General features: G+C 46.4%; 1 protein-coding gene across 1 annotated transcript in view; it reads left to right on the forward strand.

The window, feature by feature from the left end:
* The first annotated feature begins 182 nt into the window (after positions 1–182).
* ATP6V0D1 (ATPase, H+ transporting, lysosomal 38kDa, V0 subunit d1) overlaps positions 183–27541 on the forward strand; it is a 35309-nt gene continuing 7950 nt past the window's right edge. Inside the window, exons 1-3 of the mRNA XM_010022734.1 lie at positions 183–312; positions 10934–11105; positions 25750–25928. Of these exons, the coding sequence (XP_010021036.1) occupies positions 183–312; positions 10934–11105; positions 25750–25928 (481 nt within the window). The remainder of the gene's footprint in view (positions 313–10933; positions 11106–25749; positions 25929–27541) is intronic.

The following is a 27541-nucleotide window of genomic DNA, read 5'->3' on the forward strand; positions in this document are numbered from 1 at the left end:
CGCCACCACTCCTACCGCCGCCATCAACACACGCGCAACGCCCCCCGCACTGCCTCAAAGGAAGGACGCAAGAGACCGTCCGCACGCACGCCCGCACGCTCGCCTGTACGTCAGTACGTCCGTCATGTGAGCCGCCGCCATAACCCTGCCGCTATAGCCCTCCCGCCTCATCTCCCGCCGCCATGTCGTCTTTCCCGGAGCTGTATTTTAACGTAGATAACGGCTACCTAGAAGGCTTGGTCCGCGGTTTTAAGGCGGGGGTGCTCCGGCAGGGTGACTACGTGAACTTGGTGCAGTGCGAGAGCCTGGAGGGTGAGTTGGGGGGGAGGAGGTGTTTGAGGTGTGTGGGGTCACCCCCCGCCTTCATACTGAAGGGAATGGCTGGCGGGGTGAGGAGGAAGCTCGGGTGGAGGGATGGTGGGGCAGTGAGGAGGCGAAGGATTGTGTGGCAGCTCGGAAAAGAGTCCCTGCAGGCGTTTGTGAGGCGTTTTTCCCTCTTCACTGCTTGGCTGAGCAGGCACTTGATGTCATAGAATCATAGAATGGTTTGGTTTGGATCGTCTAGTTCCAACCCTCCACTTCCATGGGCTGAGAAACCTCACATTAGAGTTGTTCCCCCACCGTGGCTGCTCCCTCCGAGCTCAGATGACTCAATTTCCCGGGTTTGTGATTATAGCATCTGATTAAAGCTGGCAGTTTAAGGAAGCTCAAGCTCCCAGTGCTTTCTTGAGGTGGCTGAATAGGTGTGTTTCCTGTCGTTGTTGGGAACCTGGTTAGTTTGTCAGGCTTTGCTGAGGAGTCTTGTTTTGGGCTTTCCCCTCCTAAATGGAAGCTAGAGCAGGAAGGCTTTTTAAAGCCAAAAGCAAGATTAATGGAGTAATCTAACTTAATCCTTGATACCTGTGATCAGTTTTTGATGAGATTGGGTCACCTAGGAAAGTATGTGCTGTTGCTGAAGGGTTGCTAGTGGAAGAAATCTTGTGCAGACCTTTGTAAATTCACTGGTGAATTACCCTTCACGTGTAATCTTGAGTTCTCTTTCAAGGCTAATCCTGATTTCCAACCATCATCTTTTATTCTAGATTGGTGTGTACAAACCTAGAGATCTGTGAAGGTTTTGGTCAGTGATGCTCTTCACCTGTGGTTAGTTTATCTTAATTAGCCAGTGCTGATCTATTTCTCTGTATCAGTGACCTGCTTAACAGTTTTCACTCATGGGTGTTCAGAACCTGGATCACAAATCATGAAGATCGAAACCAGGTCTCTCATGAAACAGGCCATAAACATGTATCTATAGATGTTGGTTATTTTGGTAAGTGGGACTATAAATTAGTCCTATTGGATCATTCTTTCTTCTGAAAATACTGGTGAAGCATCAGCCTGATCTTGATGGTCATTGCTGAGTAGTTGAAATTAATATTAACTATCTAGAGGGTCCTTGGCGAGACGAACCCTGGATGCAAGACCTGGAGCTACTCACTCAACTGTTAAACAACAGAATGTGAACAGAATGCTGTGAAGTGCCTCAGTCTCTACCTTAAAACATACCCAGGGTGGATTTACTTAGGATAGAAGCCCCTTTTCAAATACATTTTTTTTGCAGCTCTTTGCTTGCAGCAGTCTCTGTCATTCTTGCTATGGAGCCCAGGGCCTGGAAGAGAGTGGTGGGAGGTATTCCTTCTCTCCTCCTAGTCACAAGTCTCTGCATGCCCTAAACTATCGCTTTGTCACCTTTCCTGGGGGTAACTTCCTCTTTGATGTCTTTCTGTACTTACAGCTTCTTTTTCTTATTTTTTCTCCCCTCCTTTCCTTGCCTTCTGAATGAGGTTGTGTAAACTTAGCTCTTCCTTAGAGTGGTGTTTTCTCCATTTGGAGTGATCATTTCAGAGTTCCCATATCAATCACAGGATCCCAGGTTGGAAGGGACCTCAAGAATCATCTGGTCCAACCTTTCTAGGCAAAGCATGATGTGTTCAGCCCAGTCTGAAGTGTCTAGTGTTGGGGAGTCCAAACTTCCCTGCAGAGGTTATTCCAATGGCTGGTTGTTCTCATTGGGAAAAATTTTCCTCTTGTGTCCAGTCAGAATCTTCCCAGGAGTAACTTGTGCCATCCCCGCTAATGTATTTGTCTTGGTATTGTTACTGTCCTGTCCTGACAGCTCCCTGGTGGTGGCTGCTGCTATGCTCTTCGTCACCCTTCATTTAGAGCCTGAAGGCTGTTCTAAGTTCACTGCCAGTCTCATTCCTCCTTCACTTGCCTTTCTGTGTCTCTGGAGACACAGAAAGTGCCAAAATCGCTCTACAAGACACTCTAAATTGGTGCTTTTATAGAGGTTTTTTTCTTCAAAGGAACATTGTTCTTGATCACTTATTATGTCTGTGGTCAGACCATTTTCTTTCCTCTGTCCCTTTAATTCCTGTTTTCCTATTTTAGTACCTGTTTTCTATGCTTTGCAGACTTTTAACATTTTCTCTCCCAGATGCTTGTCTGCATTAAATTCAGGTAGTAGCTAGCTGATTACCAGCCAAAATAATTACTCTGTCATAAAATACTTTTTCTGCCATTCTGTTTTGTCTTCACTGCTCTTTTTGCCTGAGTCTGGCTCTGCAGTTAGTTCAGTCCTGGAGCAAATTATCTCCTCCTTCATCCTGAAGAACCAAGGCTGCCTGTGGGCTGGCCCTGGGAATCTGGGATCTGTCTCGTTGCTGCTGCTTGGAGAATGTATTGCTTCCAGGTCTGAAATGCTGCTTCCTCTAGTGTGCTTGTATCGTTCTGGAAGCACAAAGGAATCGACGTCTCTGCTTCAGGACTTGGGCTGACAGCTTAATGCTGCTGGAAGGAGATCATGCTTTTCTGTGTGATCCTCTGCTTATCTGATCACAAAGAAACCCAGTTCAAGCTCTAGCTTATCGATGAGTTGGAAATAGAGCCAAACAGGCACTCTGTGATCAGGCAGGCTGTAAGAAGGAGCAGGAAAACATGACCAGGATTGAGGGAAGGGTGTAAGAGCTGTCTTGGCTTAAGCTTTCTCTTGAAACCCTCACCAATAATATATTTAATCCCTTCTTTCATCTCCAAAAGTCGTGATTGTTTCTCTGCCAGAGGTCCTTGTGTGTCACACACCTGTGCTGGATATTGCTTGGAACCTGGTGGCCCTCGGCTGCAGCCAATTCCTGCTTCTGACACAAGGTGTCAGTGAAGGACTTGGAGCTGCCTTCCTTTGCCTCGATGCTGTGAGCATGGATCTGTGCTTGAGTGGAATCTGCCTTGGATAACCAAACTTATGAGTCACCCACGTTTCTGCTGTCAAAAGGATGGTGAGCTGTCTCCAGCTTCTAAAAGCTGCGGTGGCCCGTTAGAGGTCTGGTGTCATCTCTGGAGGATAAAAAACTGTTGATGCAGTTGGGCAGCAGTGCTGCTTTTAAGCAGCAGAGTTCAGTCTGGGACTGGAATGTAGGTTATTGGCAGGCTTTACTGTTGGTCTGCAATGCTTCATACTCCAAAAAGTATGTGGAGCCTGAGAAGTGCACAGAAGCATCTTCTTTAGAAACAGGAATTTCTTTTCCTTCAAGTCAGCGTTCATGAGCTTTCTATCTCTAACATTCTTCTTCTTTCCACAGTGTTAGCATAGGAAACATTTATTTTTGACCTCCCAGTGTTACAGACATGATTGATACAGTGAAATCCAGCAGCAGGACATATCACCTTCTACTTGGGTAATGAGGTTGTGAAATGGCCAGCTGAGCAGTGGAAGGTACTTGGCTGAAGGTTGTTAGTGTAAGCTTTTGTTGGGAAAGGCTTTCCACAGGCCGTGTATTTCCTCCACCATGACCTCTCCGTGGGTGCTAGTGCTTCTATTGGTGCAGTTGGTCCAGCTGGGGTCTTGTGCACCTTATGGAAACAGTGGTGGCAACGACTCTGTCCTGTCTTCAGCTTAAGGTGTGTGTAGAACTAGTCTCGTGCCCCTGCAAGGCTCTATTGTATCTGTGCGTCTCAGCCTGCACTTTTTCCTGTGAAAGCTCTTGGGTTTTCAGTTCTCGTAACTGCAAGGTAGTGGTGTTGTGTCACATCTGTGAAGAGCACAGCAACCATCTGAGCCCCAAATATGTATTTGGTAGGCAACGTCTGGCTAGGAGAAGAAAGTGCATGTGATTCTTATAGGTAGAAAGGATTTCCAAAACTGTGGTCCTCTCATGTCCTCGATTTGGTCCTCCATTTCTAGGACACTTGTGAATCAGCAGTGAAACTGGAGAGCTTGAGCCACTGGACTGCCTGGCTTCACACCAGCTGGAGGGCATGGTGGTCTGCCTGAACAGTGTCCTCGCATCAGAGCCCTGTTTCCTGTCGCATGCATCTGCAGAAATACATAGTGAGCGCTATGCTCTTGATACAGGGCTGGATGGTGTAGAATAAACCAAGACTGGATGAGTTGGTTGGTTTTGAGTCTTGAAGAGCATTTCCAGGGTTGCTGTGTGTAGCCCTCCCTGCCCAGAAGGGGAGTGCTGCTTTCATTCTGCTGAGGAGTGCATAGCTAAAGGTTTGCTGTCCTAAATGCCAGTTCAATGTAATGACATCTGCTTCTCCCCCACTCTCTCCTCTTCCTCTTTCTCCGGGTAAAGGAGAGGTGATGAAATAACTGGAAGCATACTGAGCATGTGGTTGAGCCACTGTGGGGTAGAATGTGTCTGTCTTCTTGTCTAACCACAGAACAGTAGACACACCAGAACAAAGGCCTGCCTGAGCAGAGCTGTGGCCTCTTGCAGGCAAGAAATGGATGCTTGGAGCGTTTCCTCTGTGCACCAGGCTTTTGCTGATTGCAGTATGTGCTTTTGTTTTCATAGTCCTAACAATCTTTTTTCTCTCCTGGAGGCTGCCTTTGCTTTATGGTGTTACGTACTGAGTGTTCACCACATCTCCATTTGTTGAGAGAAGAGCAGGAGAGGCTGCGTTACCCTTCTTTCTTCCATTTTATTGCTGTGGTCCTGGAGTTCAGGCCCAAAAAAGGTTGGAGCTGGGCCTCTCCTTTGGCTAACCACATGGGCAGTGTGTCCTCTCTTTTGCAGAGAAGTCGCATTATTACCAGCGCTACAGACTGCCTCCAAGCCTGCTTTTGACGCTTTGATCTGTGGAGGAGCTCATGGTGATCTCCTGGGTGTCGGGAGGACAGGGTAGATCCTTTCCCATGCAGCTCCTCTGCTGTACAAGCAATCAAGGAGTGGCCACTTGATAGTCCTGAAGTGTGGCCATGCTTAGATCCATCTTGAACTCTGCAAATGGTTCAGTCTGAATCCTGAACTCAGTGGGTGTAGAAGCCAAGCTGTAATGTGGTAGGTACCTTTCGAAAGCACAATAACAATGTTCTCTGTCTCTGGACATCGAAGAGCCATTTGTTAAAAGATGACCCTTGCCTGCTGGGACTGTGCAGGAAGATTGTTGCTGTCCCCATGAGCTTTCATCTGCTGGATGAGGCTGAGCATATGGGGATGGTGACACCTGAGGAGGGTTTAAACTGTTCCTGTTCTGTGAATGCTGGCTGCTTGTGCAGGGATAGAGCAGTAGCTGAAAGGCCTGTCCTTCTAATCTCAATGCTTTGTCCTGCATCCTCCAGTGTAACTGCTGGCTGTGGCTAGTTAATCAGCTGTCCTGCTAAAACAAGCTCAAGAAAAACATTCTTTGTTGGGAGAAAGATGGCACTTCCATGGCCTGCTAAATCATGGTGGCAAACAAACACTGTGGTCTCTGGCTTCCTACAGTGTTCATCAGAGGCTCTTTGCTGTTTGTTCTGGCCTCCTTTACTGGGCAGAGACACACTTCATGGCTTCTCCTAGCTAAACTTGCATGCAGCAGCTGAAATCAGCTTCTCAGTACTAGTGCAGCTTCAGTCCTTGTTTGGGTCCTGCCCCTCCTTAGAAGATGGTGGTGTCTGGGTTTCCTGGCAGCCTGTCAGTGCTTTCATCTTGTTTTTCTGCTGTCAGCTCCTGCAGTGTGAGACTGATTGCTGTCCTGTTCCCCTGAGCTTCTGGATGATTTGCTGCCTCTCCTTTAAACCACTGCACTAGGTGCTGGGCTGATGTCCTGTTGGTGTACTGAACCTCAGAGGTTACAGCTGTGACTTTGTGCAGTCTGTTTTTAGAGGGAAGAAAAAAAGCGTACATAGGGGTGAAGTTTCCTGGAGATGCAGGTAGGTTAGGAGGGGTTCCTCACCTTTTGGAAGCACCAGGAGAGGGCTACCTGGTTGAGGGGCTCCTGAGGAAAGAAAACCTGGCTGTGTGGGTTGGAAGCTCTGATGGGGGCAAGTTCAACCCCAGGAAGGGCTGGACTAGAAATATGGGCTGCTGTTTGGTGCTGTGGATTTCTCAGAGAAGTGAAGAATGAGAGGCAAGATGCTGGTGGGTGGAAAGGGGCAAAGATGATGCTTCTCCGTGTTTAGCTGTGGCCTAGAGGAATTGCTGCCTGACAACAGAGGAAAACTGATACGTCTCTACTGTGGTGTGCAACCACAGAAAAGGTCTTAAATTCTCTGAGGAATGAAGGGTCTCTGGGTGCTGCTTGGGTGAGATTTCAGAGAATGAGCTTCAGGAGTGTCTGAGGTGGCTTTAAATAGATCTAATGGAAAGCAATAAGCCAAATAATAATGGCTGCAGTCTTCTGAAGGGAGATGTGGGCAGTGGAGCTGAACTGCAGACTGCTTTGTGGTCCCTCAGATGCTTCACTGCCTCCAGCCTGGGAAATGGCAAACAAGATTGCAGTTTTAATATATGCAGCTATGGCCCCAGGTGCTTTGGAGTGAGATGTCAGGGTCACAGCAGATAATTGCGTGAAAACATCAGTTAAGCTTTTGTACCTTCCAAGCTGATTCCATGCCTGTGTGCAAGAAGGCAAATTGGTCCTTGCCTGGAAGTGCTCAAGCCCTTAACTTGATTCAGAGCTCTGCAATGCAGTTAGGGGAGGATGATGAGGAAGGAAAGGTGGAAGTTTGAGCTGCTGGGGCCTTGGGTCACTGTGAGTAGGACTTAGAGGATAGGCTTTGACTGACAGATGTCTGAAAGACTGAATAATGGCTTGATTCCTTGTTATGACACAGCAGACCTGCAGGAGAGAATAATAGTATTACTGCAGATCTGAAGTCTCTCATGAAAATGTCATCTGAAACGTCAAGGTGTGGTTGAATTAAGCTTCAGTTATGCTTGTGCCTCACATACAGCCCACTGCGTCAAAACCAGAGGGCCTGGTCAGATAGTTGAAAGGAGATGGCTGTAAGTACATGTCATGGTAATTTCGAGTACTTGCCTACTTGAATACTCAGCAGAAATAGGCTGTTGTTCTGACAAGCTGTTGTGTTCTTGCATAAGGCAGCTTTCTGGGAACTGTGACCTGGCCATAATTTACTAGCTTTTGCGAGGGAGGAGAGAGAACAAAAGTGTTGTGGTAATTCAGACACTCTCATGCCAAATGCTGCCTCCAGTCTGTTTCTTAAGTGTGTGAACCACTTGGAAAAATGCCGAAACAGGCAAACATACCTCTCGGAAGCAGTTGCTGCATTGAGGCTCTGTGCTGCTGCTACTCAGCATCTGGAGGAGCCCATCAGCAGTGCCTGGGCTTTTGGTGTAGGTCTTTCTCCTCCTCAGCAGGCAAAAGCCTTGCACCCAGCATCTTGTCAACATGCATCGTGTGGGATCCCTGGCAGCTGCCTGGGCTGAGATGTTCCAGTTGCTGTCAGAGGCAAGCTCCAGCTCAGTCTAAACTTGTGTTAGGAAATAGGAACTTGAGCTTCTGGAGAGCTTGGGGCCTGCTCAGCAGTGGGTCTACTTATTAGTCACTGTGCTACTGCGACAGCTCTTCTGGCAGGGGATTTGTGAAACTGTGGGATTAGTTTGTTCTTAACTGTGAAGCCTGACATGTGAATAGACCTATTAAAACCTCCCAAACCCTCTTGGCTGGGGCTCAGTAATGGGCTTGAGGAGGACAGGCTCAGTTAAGTCACTGGTACACCATGGGATGCCTTGAGTCAGGGTTTATAAATCCGGTCAAATTTTTGGAAAATCTGATCTGTTCTGTCTGCTTGGATACTAATAGATTCAGAAGACTTTAGTTTGTGGCTTGCCTTCCAAGTGTTATATAAACATGGCCCTTATTCCAGTTGCAACATAATGTTGTGCTGACTCTTGTGCTGTGGAGCTGGCGGGGCAACCCTCTCATCAAGCAGGACAAAATGCTCTGGGAGCTTGCTCAGAGCTCTTGAGGGAGAAGATGCAAGCTGCAAGGCACAGCGTGCAGCTTGTGTGACTGGTCTCCATGAGGTGCAGCTCTGACTTCCTGGAAGTGGATGGTATGGCAAACTCTACCTTTTGTGTCACTTGCAGCCTCAAAAGGAAGAGCAGAGATGTAGGTTGTGATGACACCAAAAGGAACAGATGTTTTGGGCTTGTAGAATTGGAGTTGAGGAAATGGCTGTAAACTTTGGAAGCTTCCCTCTAAAGTAGGAGGTGGTAGGATATGCAATAGCTGCTTCCTCTCCAAGGTCCTGTATAGCTGAAAAATGGCATCACATGCCTTTCTGGGCAGGCTTAGTTTTCATTTGAGCTCTCAGTAATGGCAGAGAACTGCAAGGAGGTATGTGAATGTAGCTACAGTCCCCTGGGCCTTCCCTTGCAATCTGATTTTATGGGTGCAATACTCTTACCATGATCCTTTCTCTCATATTCATTGAGCAACTGCTGAATGTTGTTCCATGCTTTCTCCAGCCTCCTCTAAAAGCAAACAAGCCCCAATCTGACAGTGGAGCTTAATTTCCGCTTCGACTCCAAAGCTTATCATCCAAGAGCTTTCAGAAGAGGGATTGAAACTCATTGAGTGTTTGATTTTGTGGCAAGGTTCATGTTTAAAACTCCATTGTCTGAGTTATCCAGACAATGTTTTCCCACCTCAGAAGTGTGAGCATAAGTTGGCAAGATTTTTGTAGAACAAAACACAGCTGTTTAGTTGCAGCATAGTCTGGGGAGCAGAGATCTACTTTTAAGTTTCTGCTTTGCTTCAGCTGTGATGTGTGGTGTTGGGCAAGTAACTCTTTACTGCATCCAGGCTTCCTTACTCAGAGTACCACCAAACTCTCCTGTAAACCATGGAAATAATGCTTGGTTTCTGTCATGTTTCTAAGTCTCTGGCCTTTTCCTCTCTCTGTAACCATGGTGTTTCCTATGAGGCTTAGCAGTGGTAATGTCTTCATGACTAAAAAGTGCTGGGCCAACAACATCTTTACTAGACCCCCTTGGAAATAACCAGAAGAGTTAAAGTCAGCTTGAAAGCTGTTTGACTCCTTGGGCTGAGGACAGTATCTCACTGTGCAGTCCAAGCTCAGTTTGGAGCCCAGTGTGGAGGATGCTCTCCAGCTCTGTAGCTGGGTGTAATGTCAGAAGATCAAACTTCTCAAGCTAGTCTGAGTCCTTGCTTTGACCTCGGTACTGTGGTTGCTTGTGCTATAATGCTGAGGACTCAATGATTCAGTAGAGGGAGAAGGCAGCCTCAGTGCTGCTGTTTCAGAGAAACCAGGGAAAGACAGTTTTTGGTTTTGGTTGTTTGGTGTTTTTTCTATTTTTTTTTCTTCTTGTTTTCTCTGGACTGTGTGTTCACATCTGGTTTGACTAAACTCTTCCAGCTACTCTCCTTTCCCCATAAAGGTCTTGAATCCCTTGGAGGGTGCTTGTCTAACTGGCCCTCCGAGGTGAAGTTGAAGGAAGATGAACATTATGTACCAGTGCAACTAGCAGAGCTTTGTAGGATTGTATGACGTTCCTCGGTTCTGGATTCAGTTTTTCCACGGAGACACTTAAATGGTTTTGGCTCAAATAGGGCTTTTATCTTGACAGAGCTCAGCATGTTGTGGTTGCTTGTTGGCGAGAACTGCAGCTTGGTTGGGCACCTGACCTGCAGCAAGGGTAAGGGAGGAAACAAAGGTTCACTCTACTCCAAACTGTTGGAGGGGAAGGCTTCTAAGCATGTTCCTTGTTTGGCTGGGATAGAGTTAATTTTCTTCTGGTAGCTGGTGCAGTGCTGTGTTTTGGATTTAGGATGAGAATAACACACCAGTGTTCTAGTTGTTGCGAAGTAGTGCTTATTCTAAATCAAGGACTTTTCAGTCTTTCATGCTTTGCCAGTGAGGAGGGGCACAAGAAGCCAGAGGGAGCAGAGTTAACCTGAACTATCCAAAGGGATAATCCATACCAAAGCACGTCATGCCCAATATAGAAACTAGGGGGAATTGGCTGGGAACCTTCTTTTCGCCAGGCTGAACAAGCCGAGCTCTCTCAGCCTGTCTCCAGAGCAAAGGTGCTTCAGCCCTCACAGCATCTTCCATGGCCCTCCTCTGGACTTGCTCCAATAGGTCTGCCTGTGTCATAATTTTCAAGGTTGCTGTTTTTGGCTTTGAAAGCTTTTCCAATGCCACCACATCACTAATATCTGAGGGAACTTGCTTGTGGATACAGATAGGTTCTTGGTTGTGATTGCTTCAGAGAAGCCTGCAACCAGAGCTCTTTGGGCTAGAGAAAGTGCTTAAGTTGTTGTTGTTTTAAATTATTTTCTAGGAAGTATTTCCTAGAACCTCCCATCTTGATCAAGCACAGTGGGCGGCTGCATGCTCAGTTACACAGTGGCACAGTTTCCTCTTTGAGATGGGACAAAGCTGGTATGGTGAAACACTGATCTCCTTCTATATTTGAATTGGCCGTGATAGAACTGAGCACAGATAAAAACATATGATTTAACATGTGCTTTTTCTAGGTGTTTTTTTCCGTGTGTTTTTTCTAGGAGATATTTCAGAGAAGAGAATGCCTAGAGAAGGGCTGAGCAACAGCTTTCTTGGGTGCGCTCAAAAGAAAAACCAGCCCAAACCCACCACAAACCCTGTAGAGTGTAATTATTCTTTCTTTTTCAGACTTGAAACTGCACCTCCAGAGCACAGACTATGGGAACTTCCTTGCCAACGAAGCCTCCCCACTCACTGTCTCTGTCATAGACGACAAGCTGAAAGAGAAGATGGTGGTGGAGTTCCGTCACATGAGGAACCATGCCTATGAGCCTCTAGCAAGTTTTCTGGACTTCATCACGTGAGTACTGACTGTTCATGAACAGCATTTGAAACACTGGTGTTCTTCCACACTTGAGGGCTCTCAGACTAGCTTTCCACTCTAAACCCTGTAGCTCCTATGTGTTCTGCAGCTTCTTGAACAAAACTGGTTGTATCTGGAGGTCTCAAAGCAGCAACACAGTATCACTATGGTATTAAAGGCTTTTGCTTCTCTGGTGTGCGTGCCTCACTGGCACAGCTGCTCAGCTGCCTTCACTGCAATATTGGTTTAATCTCTATTGGAGCTGTCATTTACCTTTTTCCCTTGTGTTCAGTGTTTTTGTTTTTAAATGTGATCCTGCTGCAGTGCATGTGTACAACAGCAGTTGCCTGCTCGTTCTGACCCACTGAGGTCCATCAGCCTTTGTCGAGGCTGCTGTGATTCTGATATTTCACTCTGGGGGCTGGAGGCCTTCCTCTGATCCTGTCACAAACTGGTTTATGGAGTTGACCAGGCCAAAAATTGAACCACCTTGCTGTTTTGGGGTTAATCATTAATTTATTTTTTTCTCGGCCAACTCCATGGAATCCACCAAATAGCGGATTTCCAGTAAGGAAAGAGAGGGCCTAGAACATGCAACAGGGAAAGAAGGGCTGCAGCAGCCTCACCATATCTTTCTTGGTGCATGAAAAGACATAGGGTGTGTGCACTTCCACAGCAGGTTCAGCTGATGTGAAAAGCTTGAAATAGCACAGTTTCCTCACAAGTGTCTTCTCCTAGCAGTTTTGCAGAGCCCTCTGCTTCTGTGTGTTGCTTTTGTTTTAATTGGTAATAAAGTGAAATTGCTAGTCTCAATGAGATACCAGTTGTTCTAGTTTGCAACTGAAACATGGAAGTAAAATTGCCTTTTTTCCTTTCTTTAGACTACACTCCTGTAAGATCTATTTTGCCCAGCAAACTGCCTAGCCAGTGGCCTCCTCTGAGCAGTGAGGAGATATCTTATGGGCAAAAGTGAATTTCAGGTTCAGTAGAATATGTATTTAACTTGGATTTCTGAGGAGAAAATAGTACTCTGTTCTTGAGTAGGCTAGTTTCATACATCAGCACTCATTTATTTGATCCAGTGAGCTTGGGCTCATCACAGACACTGCACATGGTATTTAATTTTGCATTTCTGACAGTTGTGTGAGCTATCTTGCTAGCCACCTAGAGATTTTTGAAGGATGAAGGCTGATGTAGCAGGCCTTTATGGTCAGTTCAAAGATTTTAAGTTTTGGCCTATCTGGAGTGTCTCCTACACATGCAAATATTGATTAAAGATCTGTCTGTCTGCCACATTCCTTCCTGTTCTGTCCTTTCTATGTCTGGACAGTATCACTGTCTCATTTTCTAACCCAGTGGCTCTTAGGTGTTATTTTCTTTGTCACTCTGCTAAAGCTGCCTGTCTTCTAAGCCTTTCCTATTTTCTAAGAAATAGCTTTTTCTTATATGCTTGTCTCTAAAACTCATTGAGTTTTCATATTTGGCTCCAAATACGGAGTAAGATATGGCAAGTCGTCAGCAGGACATGACTAAGCCCTCATTTTGCAGCAGCGCTTACAATGGATGAAGTGGTTCCTAACTCATCTTAAGTTGATTGGAACAACCTCTTCTAATCTCTCAAACTGAAGTTTCAAGCTGAACTTTCAAAACACCTCTTTGCCCATCTTGAATTTACTGTAAAGACTGTTTGAGCCTGGCGGTATTAGGTAGCTTGTCCTCCATGCATGCTTTTCCTTTGCTACTTCACACATGTATAGAAATGTTTCTATGGAATGTTTCTATGTTTCTGTGGATGCTTCTATGGAATTGTCATAGTAATCACTAGTGGTCTCTTCTAGCTTCTGCCATATCTGTTTAAAGGCAATAGTTTGGGCAGGATAGATGAGTATCTTGCAGACCTTAAAACTTCGCTGTTCCCAAACAGTCTCACTTTGAAAACTGGTGTCTGTAAAAGATGAACTGAAGGGCCTCGGACCATGCCTAGTCTGATTACATGCTGCATGACTTGGTAGGAAGGCTCTGAATGGCTGTGGAAGTCCAGTTTCTTGTTACACTAGTCCTGTTGACCTTTATCCAGTGTCTATATCCAGCTTGAGCTGTGTAGAAGACCTTGAACATCTCCTGTGATCCAATAGCCTGATGGCTATCATTCCAGCTGTTGGAATGACTTAATTGTAAAACCGGTGTTTTACCCTCAGCTTGATTTAACTTTCATTGTGTTCTGTTTTTGTGCCTCTGATTTTGATGAGTTCTCTACAGTAAATCACAATTCTTTGCAGGTATCTCTATCTCTTGCCTACTGCATAATCTCTTCTTGAGTCCCATTCAGCACAGGATGTTTCTTCTTTGAGTTGCCTCCACTCTCATCTCTTGCTTTTTACCAACAAGATTTGCTTTAATACCACTGTCTGCAGTGCTGCCTGGAGGAAGGCAAAAGGTGAAGCAGGAGTAAAACTGCTTTCCTACATGAAACATCTCCACTCTTGCAGAGCCTTTTGTGCAAGGAGTCCAAGTGCTCAGTTGTGTTTTGTTGTGGTTCTGCTGCACCATTGATAAAGCATTCTCCCCTGAGTCTGCACTCATCACACCAGTGTAGTATTACTGAAATAGAGAAGGTGTTAGCAGCTTCAGCTGGTCCAAGGTGGGAGTAACTGTCAGCATGTTATGAGCTCTAATAACTTCTAATGACACTTACAGACAAGTTAAAATAGAAGAACGGCACTGAGACACAGGAGCTTGGAGAGAGTGCTGCCTTTGCCCGGCAGTTTTTACTATATTCTGTTGATAATACTAATATTTAAGGACAGGGCTAGTAGAAAAGAGGGTAGACTAGGTATGACTTCTTGGGCTGCCTTTCAGACTGTGTTTTGTTCCCTGAAACTGTCCCATAGGTTGTAGCAGCTCTTGGTTCAGGGCAGGGGGCAGAAGTTTCAGAGATCCTGTCTGCAGATCCCTGTCATGGGAAATGTGAAGCTTCCTATGCACATCCCAAATAGCTTGAGTGATAAGAGAACAGCTCAGCTGGGAGCCTGGCAGCGTGTACTTGTGCCAGTACTTCACCTAGCCCAGGCTTGTGTGCTAGCAGCATCACAGACATGTTCAGCCCAAGGATGCTGGCAGTGCTGGGGGTGTTGTGCCTGTGCACAGAGAGGTACTGTGTCATCTGCCTACCTGGGTGACACTGAAACAAGCCTATGCCATTTGATCTTCTGCTCTGGCTGTGAACACAGAATAGGCATAATGGGGTGATTTGTCTTTGCCTTTTGAACATGACTATTTCCCACTCCTTTCTTTTAGGGTAGCTAATGAAACTTGAGCAGGAAATGGTAAAGACTGCTCCTGGTAGGCAGCTCAGGGCAAGTGACTCACCAGGTGGTCAGAAGAAGAAATTGTACTCAACTGAATGTGTCTATGTTCTAAACTGCACAGGCTAAATTGAAATAGAAAATGGTAGAAAGATATGGAAAGTTTGAGCATGGCTGGCTTCTGCAGGAGGAAAGCTTGAGTGCACTGGGACTGTCTTGAGAGAGAGGCATTGGCTGTAAACAGATTTTGAAAACTGAGTGGCCTTGTAGGAGGTGTGACTGGCTTAAAATTGAAGGAAATGTTCTGTAGCATGTCCAGTTCAGCTCTGAAACTTACTACTGCAGGATGCCTTTGTAGGCCTGTTAGATGCTTGGGTACCATCCCACTGAGAGCAGCCAGAATGTAGGTGGCTGGCGCTGGGAGATGGATGGAGCATTTAAAAAACAGTCTTTGTCCTGCTGGACCTCTAGAGTGGTTTTGAGTTGATCAGCAGGTGAGTGTTGCGCTGGGCTTTGGAGGCTGCTCAGCTGTTGACCAAGGGCACATTGCTGAGGGATCTGGGGAAGTGTCTGATTTCAGGAGCAGCTATGTCCATGTCCCCTCCAGGACCAACCTGCCAAAAGCTGTTCATACTCTCGCGTGTCATTTCTCTTGCTTCTTCTCTGTGGCCCATGAACGCACGTGGGGCCACGGGAAGGAGAAGCAGCAGCGGGGCTGGTGTGGGGGCTCTGGAGCAGCAGGCGGATGCTGTTCCTCGTTGCTGTTCCTGCCCAGCTGCAGGGAGGTGAAGCAGCTCTGCCTGTGACTTGCCGGAAGGTGGCACTCCAGCCTTGTCACTGCCTGTCTCCAGGGGCACCCCACCCCCTAGGTAACCTTTGGAGGTGGGCAGGAGTTAACTTAAACTCCTGAGTTTAGGGGAAAGGATGCTGTTTAAAAGCACACGAACAAAACTGACCCAAGAATGCATCTAGGCAGCAACCCGTCACTTGCTGCCACTGATTTTTGTCCTGTTGTGCTCTTCTCCTGGCACCACACTGATTCTTTCCTGGCTCTGATCCTCTCTGGGAACTATTCTGTGGGAAGTGTTGCATTGTTAGTACCAAAATATAGAGGAAGTTGGATGATCTCCATTTTGGTTTTTTTAAGTGGTGGCTGTAGCTGGTGGCCTTCTGCTACTACATGTTGTGGCAAGGAAAAGCTTAACTTGTTGAGCCTGCCACAGTCTATAAAACACCTGCTAGCTTTGTGTCTTGCCATGCAGCTCCTTGCTGGTGCTTTCCCATATCTTTCAACAGACCACAGTAGGTTCTGACTGATAGACACAAGTTGACTGTTAACATCTCACTCCAACACAAACAATTGACTGTTTGGCTGAGGGAATGCAGTGATGTTCTGTAGGGCAGCAACAAACAGGTATTAAGTGTACTTGAAACAGCAAAACCCACTTCCTGAATTCAACAAGCACGTATTGACTTGTGGGATGGAAGTGGGTTTTAGGTTCTTCTTGGTGCTGTGCTGCCCTGCCTTTCTGTAAAAGATTTGTTTGTGTTAGTCTGACACCATGCTATACATGCATACTGTCTCTCCTTCCGTCCAGTGTTCCTGTACATGGTTTAGATAGGATTCTTTATCATGGTGTTGCTTCTGACTCTTGCCTGCTGTAGCCTGATCAGGTTGTCAACTTTAGTATTTTTCGGGGGGGAAAACATGTAATAAAGGTTTGATTGTTTTGGGTTTTGTTTTGGTTTGGTTTGCCCTTGCTTCGGCACAGTCTCTTCCCTGCCCTTGGAAGTGGTTTCACAGCAGCCTGGCATGCAGGGCTCTGGCAGCTCTTGGGCCCCTTGAGCCCTTGCAGCAAGCTGATGGGCAGAGAAGGGTTTGATCTTGTGCTCAGGTGGGGAGGCTGCTGGTAACTGTGTGGAGACCGAGCCTGCTATAAGAGTGAGGTCTGGGGGTGAGCTGGGTCTAAACACATTTCCCAGATCCATGATCAAGCCTCTTGTCAGAGGACAAGACTGTGTTTTGTCTTTACCTCGCCAGTCTGCTAGGGCTGGGAACTGGGTTCTTTGTTGCCCTGAGGATGCACCTGGGAACTTGGCTTTCAGTATGTTTTTGTGGTCACAAGGCATGTTTTTGATGAGGTTGCATGTACCCTTCCCTTTTCGCATGCCTTTTTGTAGCTGACATTTCCCTTTATTACCTTTTCTCTGACCCAGTGCTGCTCTGCCTCTCCCATGCACTGGATAGATCTAGTTTCTGCTGCATGACTTTTAGTTCGAACTTAATCTTGCAGCAGTGGTTTTTCTGGAGCCAAATTGTTTTCGGTTGCTACTTGAGCTGAAGAACTATAATCCTCTGAAGTAGGAAGTTGCCTGTCTATTCTATATGTACTGGAGTGTGCATCCTGGCGTAACTGCAGAGGTTACAAAACATGACTGCATCCTTCTGAAGGCCTCTCTAGCAGAAGAAAAAGCTCCTAATGCTTTACATTAGACACTTGTGGTTTATTTGGGCAAATGCCATGATCTGAAGGATCTTTCCTAATCTGCTGTGGTTAAAACTGTACTATACTATTTTCAATTAGTTGTTGACTCCTTGGTGGCGATGGGATTGGGAAGCAAAAATGACTGTAGTGGCTGAGGATCCTTCAATAGAAGGTTTATTAGCTTTTTCTGGCAGAGACTATTTTGGCAGAGAAGCACAGGTTTCTGACAAACAGCTTCCCTGTTTGCAGGGAGTGCAAAGTTGAACTGATAAACCAAGTTCTTGGAGGATTATGCAATATTCATAATAAGAGGGCATGTAACTAATGGTCTGGAAACAATCACAGACTTGTGTCCTCTGGATGGTAGCATTGGAACTGCAGCTGTTATCCTGCATACCCACATACCCAGAGGGCACAGATCTCCTACCTGTTTCCCAGAACTACTGTCAGTGAGCATGGACAGGGTTGTGTGCCTGAGCGGGGGGCATGGAGTCGTCCTTCAAAATGGTGTGACTGTGGGTGCCTTCATCGGAAATGGAGGCTTTGAAAGGTGGATTTCACTGTGTTATGTTGAGGGAATGCTTTTTTTTCCCAAGCCTCTAATGCCTGGAAAACACTTTGGCCAGTGGATTTGAACTGGAACAGCATAACCCTCCTTCTACAGACCAGCACTGTTCTTTGCTTGGAAGGAGTTAGCACAGTGCCTCGCAAACACAGCAAGCCACAGTAATGATTGGAAAAGCTAGCAAAATGTTATCAGTGGCAGTAAAGATACAGAAAAAGCAGTTGATGACCTCCAGATGCAAGCCAGTATTTCACAAAGAGAAATCTTGAATGGAACTCTGCAGCCCCAAGAAGGGGCTCTGGCATGCAAGCTGTGGGTGATTAGATGAGAACTTTGGACAACATCCCTGCCCAAGCTGATGCTGTTTCATCCAGAAGCAGTGTGTGGACTTAGCTATCTTCTTGGGCTTTGTTTAAAGCTGGATGTCTCTGGTGATTCTGCAGCTCACAGGAGCAGCCCTTGCTCTTCTGTCATGTTCGTTCTTGCAGTCTTTCCTTGTACAGCCTGTCTCATAGAGGCATAAAACAGGGAGGGAGGTTATCAGTGCTCCTCTAACCAGTTTATATGTGGTTGTGACTTTTCCAGAAGACCACCTGTGTGCAGTGCCTTCAGTTGGATGAACATTCACTGAGCACTTCTCTTCCCATGTAACATCTTCAGTCCTTGATTGAAACCATTTTCAAGGTGTTCTGGTGCTGGATCTTAGCAGCCTTCATTTTCCTCTTGCCTTTCCATCAATTTGCTTCACTCAATGCTCTAGAGTGGCAGCTTCAGCTCAGAAAACACCTGGAAGCCAAGGGTACTGCTTCTGAAGGCTTCTTTGGGGTATCTTGGGTTCTGGTCCCTTCTCCCAGATCTATTCTGTGTGCACATTTGCAGTCTAGCCAATACTTGCACAGAACTTTGTGGAAGTACCATAATATTTGGAGGCCGATCTAAATCTAGCCCATATGGTTTACTGCATGTCAAGTGGGATGATGATTTGTCTTCTGCTGGCAGCAGGTCTGTATGCACAGTAATGTTTGGCATGTTAGTTGGGTCCAGGCCACATGGTCACTGAGAAGCAAGTAAAGGCTTTCAGGCCATCAAACTCCTTCAGCTTTCTTGGCTACAAGAGGCAGTTTTGGGGATAAAGTGAGATTAAGCAGTGCATTCTTACCTCTAATTTTATATCCTTGAAATGTGTTGTGTTTTGGTCTGGGTGAAAGCAGCATGATTACATGTTTCTGGTCAATATTTAAAATGTAATTAGTGCTGGGATCTGCACAGCACAGCACGGAGTGCCAGGACTCAGCCTTGCATATCAGCCTAGTGTTTTTAAGCTTTGAGGCATCAAGTTCAGGCAGCCAGAGATTCTTGCACAAGGCTTCGAGGTGTTCAAAACATTCCCTGGTATTTCCAGGGGTTTGAACAGCTGGAACACAACGTCATATTCATAAAGCCTCAAAGTTAAAAATACTTCATCTAGCTTTTTCTCTCATGAGCATTTAATGCAGCTAACACTGTATGACTGCTTTTAAGTTACCAGAAGATGTCACTGGAAATCAGAGATTAATATCCCAAGACACCTAGACTCACTAGAAGATGGTAAAAACCATGTGGAGATACAGCTACATATAGATTAATGCTGAGAACATTCCTGGGTGCCTAGATTTGAAAGGTTGCCCCAGCCTCCCTAGTACTGTGATGTTGTAACTCTTTGTTGTGAAATGGTCTCAATGATCTAAGTTTAGCAGGGCACCCACTTACTGGCTGAGTGCCCTTGGTTTGTGGTGGCAACCATGAAATTCTCGGCTTTCTCTTTGGCAGGTTCACAAACCTACCACTTAGGTGTGGTTTTTATTGGTGTGACTTTAGGAAAGACAGTGAGCAAAGATAGGAAGAGATGAGCACATTTTGAGCATCACATGCAGAACTCCTACTGGCCAGAAGCTGCTAGTCTGACACATTCTAGTCTGAGCTGAAAAAATGATGTAAGGATTTGATTTGGTTCATCTGCTGTCTGTTCCTCAAACAAGCCTTAGTGAGGCACTGAGCTCTTCCTGATGTGCAACATCCCTTTCCTTTCCAGTTCAGGACAGCTATACAGTTATTTACTGATGATCTTAGAAGGACACTGCAGGCACAAGCATCTCAGCTACTGGCACTAGTGTCAGTGTCAGATGCTGCTTTTCTGTGCTTTGAAGTCTGTATATTGCTTTCCCTCATGACTGCTTGTGCTTCAGGCTCGAGAGGTGTGACAAGTGGCTCTGTGTACCAGCACCATTGCTCAAGTCCTCAGCCCAGTGGGATATAGAGAGGGGTCTGTGTACTTACGCACAAACCCAAGAAAGCAACAGTACAACCAGCCCAAAACTATTCCAGTAGGCTGCTTCCCCCACCAGCCCCTGAATACATGAATTGGATGAGCTGTAAGAGGGAAGCACTAGATGCTGAAGTGACTGTGGTCAAAACAACTTAATTGTCATTTAAAGCTGTCCCTAGAATTCATGCTGACTTCAAGCACTGCTGTGATCCCACTGAAGATTTACTTTTTTTATCCCAAAATAAATACATGCTTCTACAGTCATCTGAGTAACTGCCCAGTGCAGTAACAAAGGATGCCAGAGAGAGACTCTACATCAGTGACTGTAGCAAAAAGGCAGGGGGTGATGGGTTTAAACTTAAACACGGGAGATTTAGGTTAGATACGAAGAAGAAATTATTTACTTTTGAGGGTGCTGAGGCCCTGGCACGGGTTGCCCAGAGAAGCTGTGGCTGCCCCATCCCTGACAGTGTTCAAGGCCAGCTTCGATGGGGCTTGGAGCAACCTGCTCTAGTGGAAGGTGTCCCTGCCCATGGCAGGAGGTTGAGACTTGACGATTTTAAAGTCTTTTCCAACCTGAAATAGGCTAGGATTCTATGACTTTGGCCTTGCAAGCATTAGTTTGCATTAGTCTAATGCTGGTTTTGGAAAGCATTAAAGATGCCTGAGCAATACAATACAATACTGTAACCCATTCCCGCAAAAACCCTAAGCTGCAGCCTAGCTTGTGCACTTGTGCCTCAGCCCACTGTTGACACTAGGGCTGTCCTCATGACCCCTTGCCCAACAGCTGTTAAGCTACGGTTTGGCAAGGCTTTCAGAGTATCCCTATGAAACGCAGGTCGTGCAATGTTCCATCATTAGTCATGCTTTGTGACCACTTGCATTATTGTTTATGGTTTCTTTAGTATCCTGGAGCAGAAAGCAATAAAAAACCCAACCTATCTGCCACAGGACAATGACTCTTGATGATTAGATTAGTAAGTGGGGGAGGGAGAAGACCTAACTGTCTTGGGGTCACTGCCTTGCAGGGCTATGCCCGAGTGCCTTCCGGCCAAGTTGTGATGAGCTTTCATGAATTTCGTGTGCTCCCTGCTATAAAGTCTTCCCCAATATTCAGTGGGCCATTGCAATTTTTCTTGCATGTCTCGTTTGTGCTTAAGTAACTCCAGCAGGAGGAGGAACACATACTTTGTCAAAGAACCTGCACATAGCTTTTGCATGTGTGCTCTACTCCTTGATACTCTTTCATTCACACATGACAAGTTAGTTTCTGGAGCTTGTCTCTCCACTGCTCTCTCTGGGAGGTTTCTGCTGTGCCTATCTGAGACCCTGCCTCCCAAAACTAGCAGTGAGAATGATCTCTCTGACCTACTGCTCATGGAAGGAACATTTCCCCTACCACACACACACTTTTTGGCTTTTCTGGGCGTATCTTAGCCTGGCTTTGTTCTTGTTATGCAAGTGTTCACCCAGTGTGAGAGCTGGGCTTGTTCAGCCTGGAGAAGAGAAGGCTCCAGGAGACCTTAGAGCAGCTCCCAGTGACGAAAGGGGCTACAAGAAACCTGGAGAGGGGCTTTGGACAAGGGCCTGTAGGGACAGGACAAAGGGGAATGGCTTTAACCTGACAGAGAGGAGGTTGAGGTGAGATCTTGGGAAGAAGTTTTTCCCTGTTGCCTAGAGAAGCTATGGCTGCCCCATCCCTGGCAGTGTTCAAGGCCAGCTTGGATGGGGCTTGGAGCAACCTGCTATAGTGGAAGGGGTCCCTGCCCATGGCAGGGGGTAGGAACTGGATGAGCTTTAAGGTCCCTTCCAACACAAACCAGTCGATGGTTCTGTGGTATTTACTCTTGTTGTCTCAGACTTCAGGAAGCTCTAAACCATCATCTCTCTCCTGCTGTGGATGGTATTTCTATGCTTGCTGACACTTTTCTGTTCTTTAATAAGAAATTCTGCACTCTCGTGAGATTCTGAGGACACTTCCTGGTATCAACTTAACATTGTATTTCTATGAATGTGAATTTCTGGAATATACCACACCTCAGTGCAGTGGTGACAGGAAGAGTGAGACAGGGTGTAATTGTGAATATGAAACTGGCTGAACATACACTCTTTTTGTGTCCATCTCCTTGTGTGGGCAGATAGCAGCTCAGAGCAAGAGTGTAAAACACGTTCTTGCCCAAGAGAGTTTTGCTTTTGTCTTTGTGGAGGCAAGATTGGGAGCTTAAGGTAAGGTGCTGTTTTACCTCTTAATTAAAACCCTGTCACCTTGTGTCACTGGGTGCAGCATACATAGAGCCTCCATGTAGTGTTTCCTTCTCTGAGCTCCTACTGACTGTTCACAGGAGCTAGTGCAGAGGCTTTTCCTCACCAAGGAGCTGGTCGGTGTCTCCAGTCTTCACCAGAGAAGTGTCTCGGGTCTCCAGTCTCCACCAGACCACCCTATGTTCTAATCTCTTTCCCGTGCTAAGCAGGCTGCAGTAAGACTTCATGGTGTTGTAACTCCTGTTTTGTGATGTGTCCCTCTTACTAGCTGCACTGATAGCTAGTAAAGGTTAAAATGCTTTTGAATGGGTCTGAGTATGCATTAATCATGAAAGCTGAAACCTTTGAAGCTGGCCAGAACCTAACAGGAGATGAGGAGGATGATAACAAAAGCTGCTCTATTAAACAAGTAGGTGGATGTTCCTAGGAAAACTGCTGCCACTGTAATAAATCTAATCCTTCAGGTCTGGGAGGAAATGCCAGCATGGCCAGGATCTCTGGTCTTAGTACAGCTGTGCTACTGGAGGCAGATGAATTCTTGTTGGGACTTGGCACAGGAAAGCAACTGTTGTCCCTTCCACAGATGAGAAGAGGCTTTTCCAGCTCCCCTGGCACTAGACAACTTGCTTCATAGTCATGACTAAGTCATGACTGTTTTTACTGGGTTAAAGCAGGAACTGAATGTGAACAAGTGTGGTCCAGGTTTGCTCGAAGGGAATAAAGCTATCAGTAAGGATTCAGTAGTGGTGCTGGTGTCTGCCTGGCCTCGGCAGGCAGGAGGAGACCTTTGTTTTGCTGCAGCTCTCATTATGTAAAAGTTTGAAATGCTGTCACAGTGGAAACTTGAATGAGAAATTTCCCCTCTGTCTTGCACATGGTAATTCCTCCTCCTCCTTCAGGGATGAATCCTGCTCTGACAGCAAGATTTAAATAGCTTCAGTAGGTAAAGAACTCTTACAAATTGTAAAAGTTGGTGCCAGGCCTGCATAGAGACCTTGGCATTTGGTCTGTAGAGTGTGCATTTCCCCAGACTTTCCTGAAGCATGAGGAAGCAAGCAAATTATGAAATGGAGAGAGCTGGGTTGTCTTTCCTGGGACCATCAGTCTGAATGCAAGAGCTTCTCATGCACAAAGAGGTCAGGGCTGCTCTCCGCAACCCTGGCTTTCATGCTGAGCTGGACTGGGAGGGCATGGATGAGCTCGGTGTGACTCCAGGAAGTCAGGAACTAAGCTGCTCTGAAGACGTGCTAACAGAAAGGGCTCCAGGCATTTTCCCTCAGTTCCTCCTGTGTAGTTGACTTTGGCCAGGCTCCTTGCAACTCGTAAATAGCTTGTGGAGAGCAAGATCTGTGGTGGAGCAAGCTGGGAACAGGGAAGAGGTGTGCTACCATACTGTGCAATGACCACATTTCCTTGCCTGTTCCTTTACTGTAGGCTGAGTTGAAGAAACAGATATGGTCTGGTCCTATGTTGTAGCCTTCTTTTGGTGAGAATAGTCGTATGTATGGTCTTTCCTGAAAGCCATTTTGTTGCACTAAACAAACTTAACTGTTTGAGGGCAAATGGTGGAGCTGGGAAAGGATGGTTTGTGTCCTTGGTCTGGTACACCTCATGGAGATGCATCTCTGTTGAGGTGCAGATGCTTGTATTTACCAGGAACCAGCTGCTTACTGCAAGGGGCTTACCCTCAGTTCTCATAAACAGGCCCTTCTTGCTGTCCTGGAGATTGCAATCATCTCCATGGTGAGAGGCTGCACAAACAGAAGCAGGGATAATGACCTTGTCGATTAAAAGGCAAAAGGAGGTTTCCTAGGACATGAAGCTTGCACTGGTTGTCCTGGTTCTAGATTGAACGCCCCTGGAAAAGGTAGGCTGCGAACACAGAAAGGCTCTCTGCAAAAACAGTAGGGCCAGGAGGCACATTACCAGCCCTGCGGTGTGGAGAAACCAGCAGCACCTGTTTGAGAAACTAAGGTGTGGATTTGTTCATGGACGTGCCCTTTGAGCATGTTTGAGAGGTGAGAGCCCATCTAGTAAAAGTTACCCAAATCTGCCTCTAACTGGCTCAGCTTACCTGCCTTTGATGTGGTTCAAAAGGAAACAGGCCTGCACTATGCCCTTCTTTGTTAGCTCAGGAATATAAAGACCAGGAACATCCCAACGCCTGCCTGACAAACGTGCAGAGCCTTGCTGACTTTGCCCTCATCCCAGTCCCAGTGTGCTGGCCTTAAATTCCCTTTCTTTGGTGCTCAAGTACATGTGGGAAGCCTGAACCTCAACAATGCTCCAGCTCTGTGCACAGCTCCTTCAGCCATTCTAGTTCAGGCCTGATCTCATTTGGTTTGGAGCAGCTCCTGCCAAGGAGCTTCTTCAGGTCTCTTTCATCATCTCACTTTATAGAGTTAGAGTTTTAGCAGTGAGAGCAAGAGAGTGTAAAATCCCAGTTATCCTGCTGTTCCAGCATCTGTGCCTCTTCGCTGGGCTGCTGAGGGACATTTGCAAAGGCATCTGCTGCTGCCTGGAAAGAGACTCATCTTGCTTGATGTTCTTCATGTTCTCAGCTTGGTTTTCTTACAGTTCAGCGGGTGGTGAAGATGCCTACAGCACCACTCCTGTTATTTCTGGGGATGCTTCTTCTCTCATCTTGTGTTTCCATGATGCCTTAGTCCCTTGCTTGGATCTTTTACTTGGAGAAGGCAATCAGCCTCTTTGCAAGAGAAACAGGGATACACTGGAGAGAAGGGCCACAAAGAGCTTGTGTTGGTGGAAATTGTGCTGAGTGGTATAGGTTGAGTGTCCTATTACTGCAGTGCCAAAGACTGAATCTGCTAATCCTGTATAACATAAATGGAGAACTTGAATAGGGACATCATAACATGGGCTAATGCAAAGAACTTTTTAGCTTTTGATGGTAGAGATGTGAAAGACCTTGTGTGTAGTTTTGTGAGGGTGCAAATGAATGTTGTGCCAAAGCTGCCAGCCCTGTTGTTTTGGGAAGGGAGTGGGGCTGCAGAAGCGTGACCCTTTCTCCATAGTCTTGGCAGGATGGAGCAGTGCTGTTGGCACTGAAGCTATGCTTGAGTCAGGCTGTCTGCAGATTCCCCTTTGCTGGTATCTCTGTAGAACATGGTGATGCAAGGAGAGCAGTGGGAATGCTGAAAGGAAAATTGTTCCTTGTGGGAGGGTATGAGGAAGCTGGAGCCAGGCTCCTCTTGTTATGTGTATGGGGTCAGGATGAGAGACATTAGACATGGCCATGAGGGAAACTTTGAGCTGTTAGGAAAACACTTTTCATTGTGAGTGTGGTCAGACACTGAAGCAGAGCCCCAGGGACATTGTGAGATCTACAAATCCTTGCAAATAATGCAGAGTTCAGCTGGACAAAGCCCTGAGCAGCTGGAGCTGGCAATGCTTGGAGCAGGGCATTAGTCCAGAGACCTCCAGAAGTCCCTTCCAACTCTTCAGTGGTAGGTAGGAAATGCCCAGATGATGTGGTTCAGCTGTAGCATAAGTTACAGCCTAGGACTGTGCTCAATGCCCTTTTCCTAGGCTGTCATGATAAGGAGACACTAAGCAGACCCCTTACTAGTTTTCTGTGGTAAGAACGCATCATTCTGGAGGTGCTTACAGGGACTGAAGATGCATGCCTGTCTGGTGCCAGTGCTGGTTTTTGTAGTATTTGTATTGTGACAGGCTTCCCCTGGCATTCCTCCAGGTACAGCTACATGATTGACAATGTCATTCTGCTGATCACTGGGACTCTGCACCAGCGTTCCATCTCCGAACTAGTGCCCAAGTGCCATCCTCTGGGAAGTTTCGAACAGATGGAAGCTGTGAACATTGCTCAGACGCCTGCGGAGCTCTACAATGCAATCCTGGTGGACACTCCCCTGGGTGAGTGGAGTCTTTCAAAATACCTCTCAGCTGTGTGTGGAGCAGATGTCACTAGTCTTAACTAGGTCCAGCTAAGCCTAAGTTGTGTGCCAGGAAGACAATGTGGCAGGTAGTGCACAGCTGTAGCTAGCTGTACTGCGTGTGGTGGCTGGGCTTGAGTTCAAGTTTATGCCTGTCCTAAGCCAGTCCTACCTCTGGAGGACCAGTGAGCTCACAGGGAATGTCCAAACCAGCACACTGGTAGTACAGACTGCTGGGGAGTTTGGTTTGTGTGAGCCAGGCCTTGAGGTGCAGTGCAGATGTAGTTAGATCTGGTCTGCTAGATATATCCATTTACCAGCTCTTCTGGGAACCATCATCTGCAATTAGGGAGGAAGGAGAAAGTTTGAAGAGATCTCATTTTCTAAGACCTCTCAATAATTGTCATGAGACACATGGCTTCTTTAGTGAAGAGCTATCAGCTCCTCTGCTGCAATGAGTCACTTAATTTCCAGCACTTTTAGTTGGACCATTGGGCAATTTCTTGTACGCAATTTTTATAGAGAATCAGAGAGATCTGCACATGCCCATGCACATGAGAAATTTAGCTCTAGATGGAGGAAAGCTCTTTATATAGAAAAAACCCCAAACCCAAACAGAAACAGCAAAAAAAAGAAAAAAAAAAAAAAGGTCTCCAAAACCTTTTTAAGTTCATTGTGTAGCAGGATCCTGTGCTGATGAGGAATACCGTTTCAGTGCTGCAGGCCTTGACCACGAGGCACATAATGCTAAAACCGGGTGTCTTACGAACAGCTATTCAGACAGAACATTCTTTAAAGATAAAAGGTGTATGGAAGTGGTTCTGGAGAAAATATGAAAGCCTTTTTACAGTAGGAGGGGAGGTAGTCACAGGTGACTTGCTAGTTTAGCCTCTGTGGGCAAAAACAATGAGGTACACCTGAGTCAGTGGTTAATCATTGTTTTGGGGTTGCTAAAAAGAACAAAACACACTAAATCATCATCTTGTCTGTGATAGAAATAGTTGGTTTTGGAACTGAAAGTGCTTTTACAAGTGCTTTGTGTAATAATGGGGCAAGTAATTGTCGTGGAAAAGTGACTTGCCAGATAGAGCCCAAAAGAGGAGGGGAAACTTGTCTCAAGAGATCTGGGTTGCACGGTAGGGCAATGACACAGCAGGAGAACTGAGGCTCTGCGTGCAGCTGAGTTGAACCCACTGTAGGGGTGATGTGTGGGAAGAAAATCCTCCTCATGAGTGAGAACTTTCCCACTTTGGGAATAACATAAGGGTATTTCAAAGGTACTGTCTCAGAGACCTCAAAGCTCCCAGCTGTGAAAAAAATTGAGTGAAAAAGCCCCATTACAGCAGCGAGGTGGTTCTGGAGAACGCATCTGGCAATTGAGGGTCTTTGCCTCTTGTGTTCATGTACTTGTACATGACTCACATTTGCCTGCTTCTGCCCGGGCTAGGCTGACTTCTTTTTCAAACCTTTTGCCCTAGCCATGCCCTTGAGGCTGTGTACCATCTAGTGTGGCATTTCTTCAGCAGAACATGGGGAGTAGCTCTGTTGCCTAAACAAGCAGTCATGTAGGCTCCAGTTGTTTAACTTGCACTC

The sequence above is a fragment of the Nestor notabilis genome, unplaced genomic scaffold (assembly GCF_000696875.1).
Source record: "Nestor notabilis isolate BGI_N333 unplaced genomic scaffold, ASM69687v1 scaffold12939, whole genome shotgun sequence".
NCBI classification, from domain to species: domain Eukaryota; kingdom Metazoa; phylum Chordata; class Aves; order Psittaciformes; family Psittacidae; genus Nestor; species Nestor notabilis.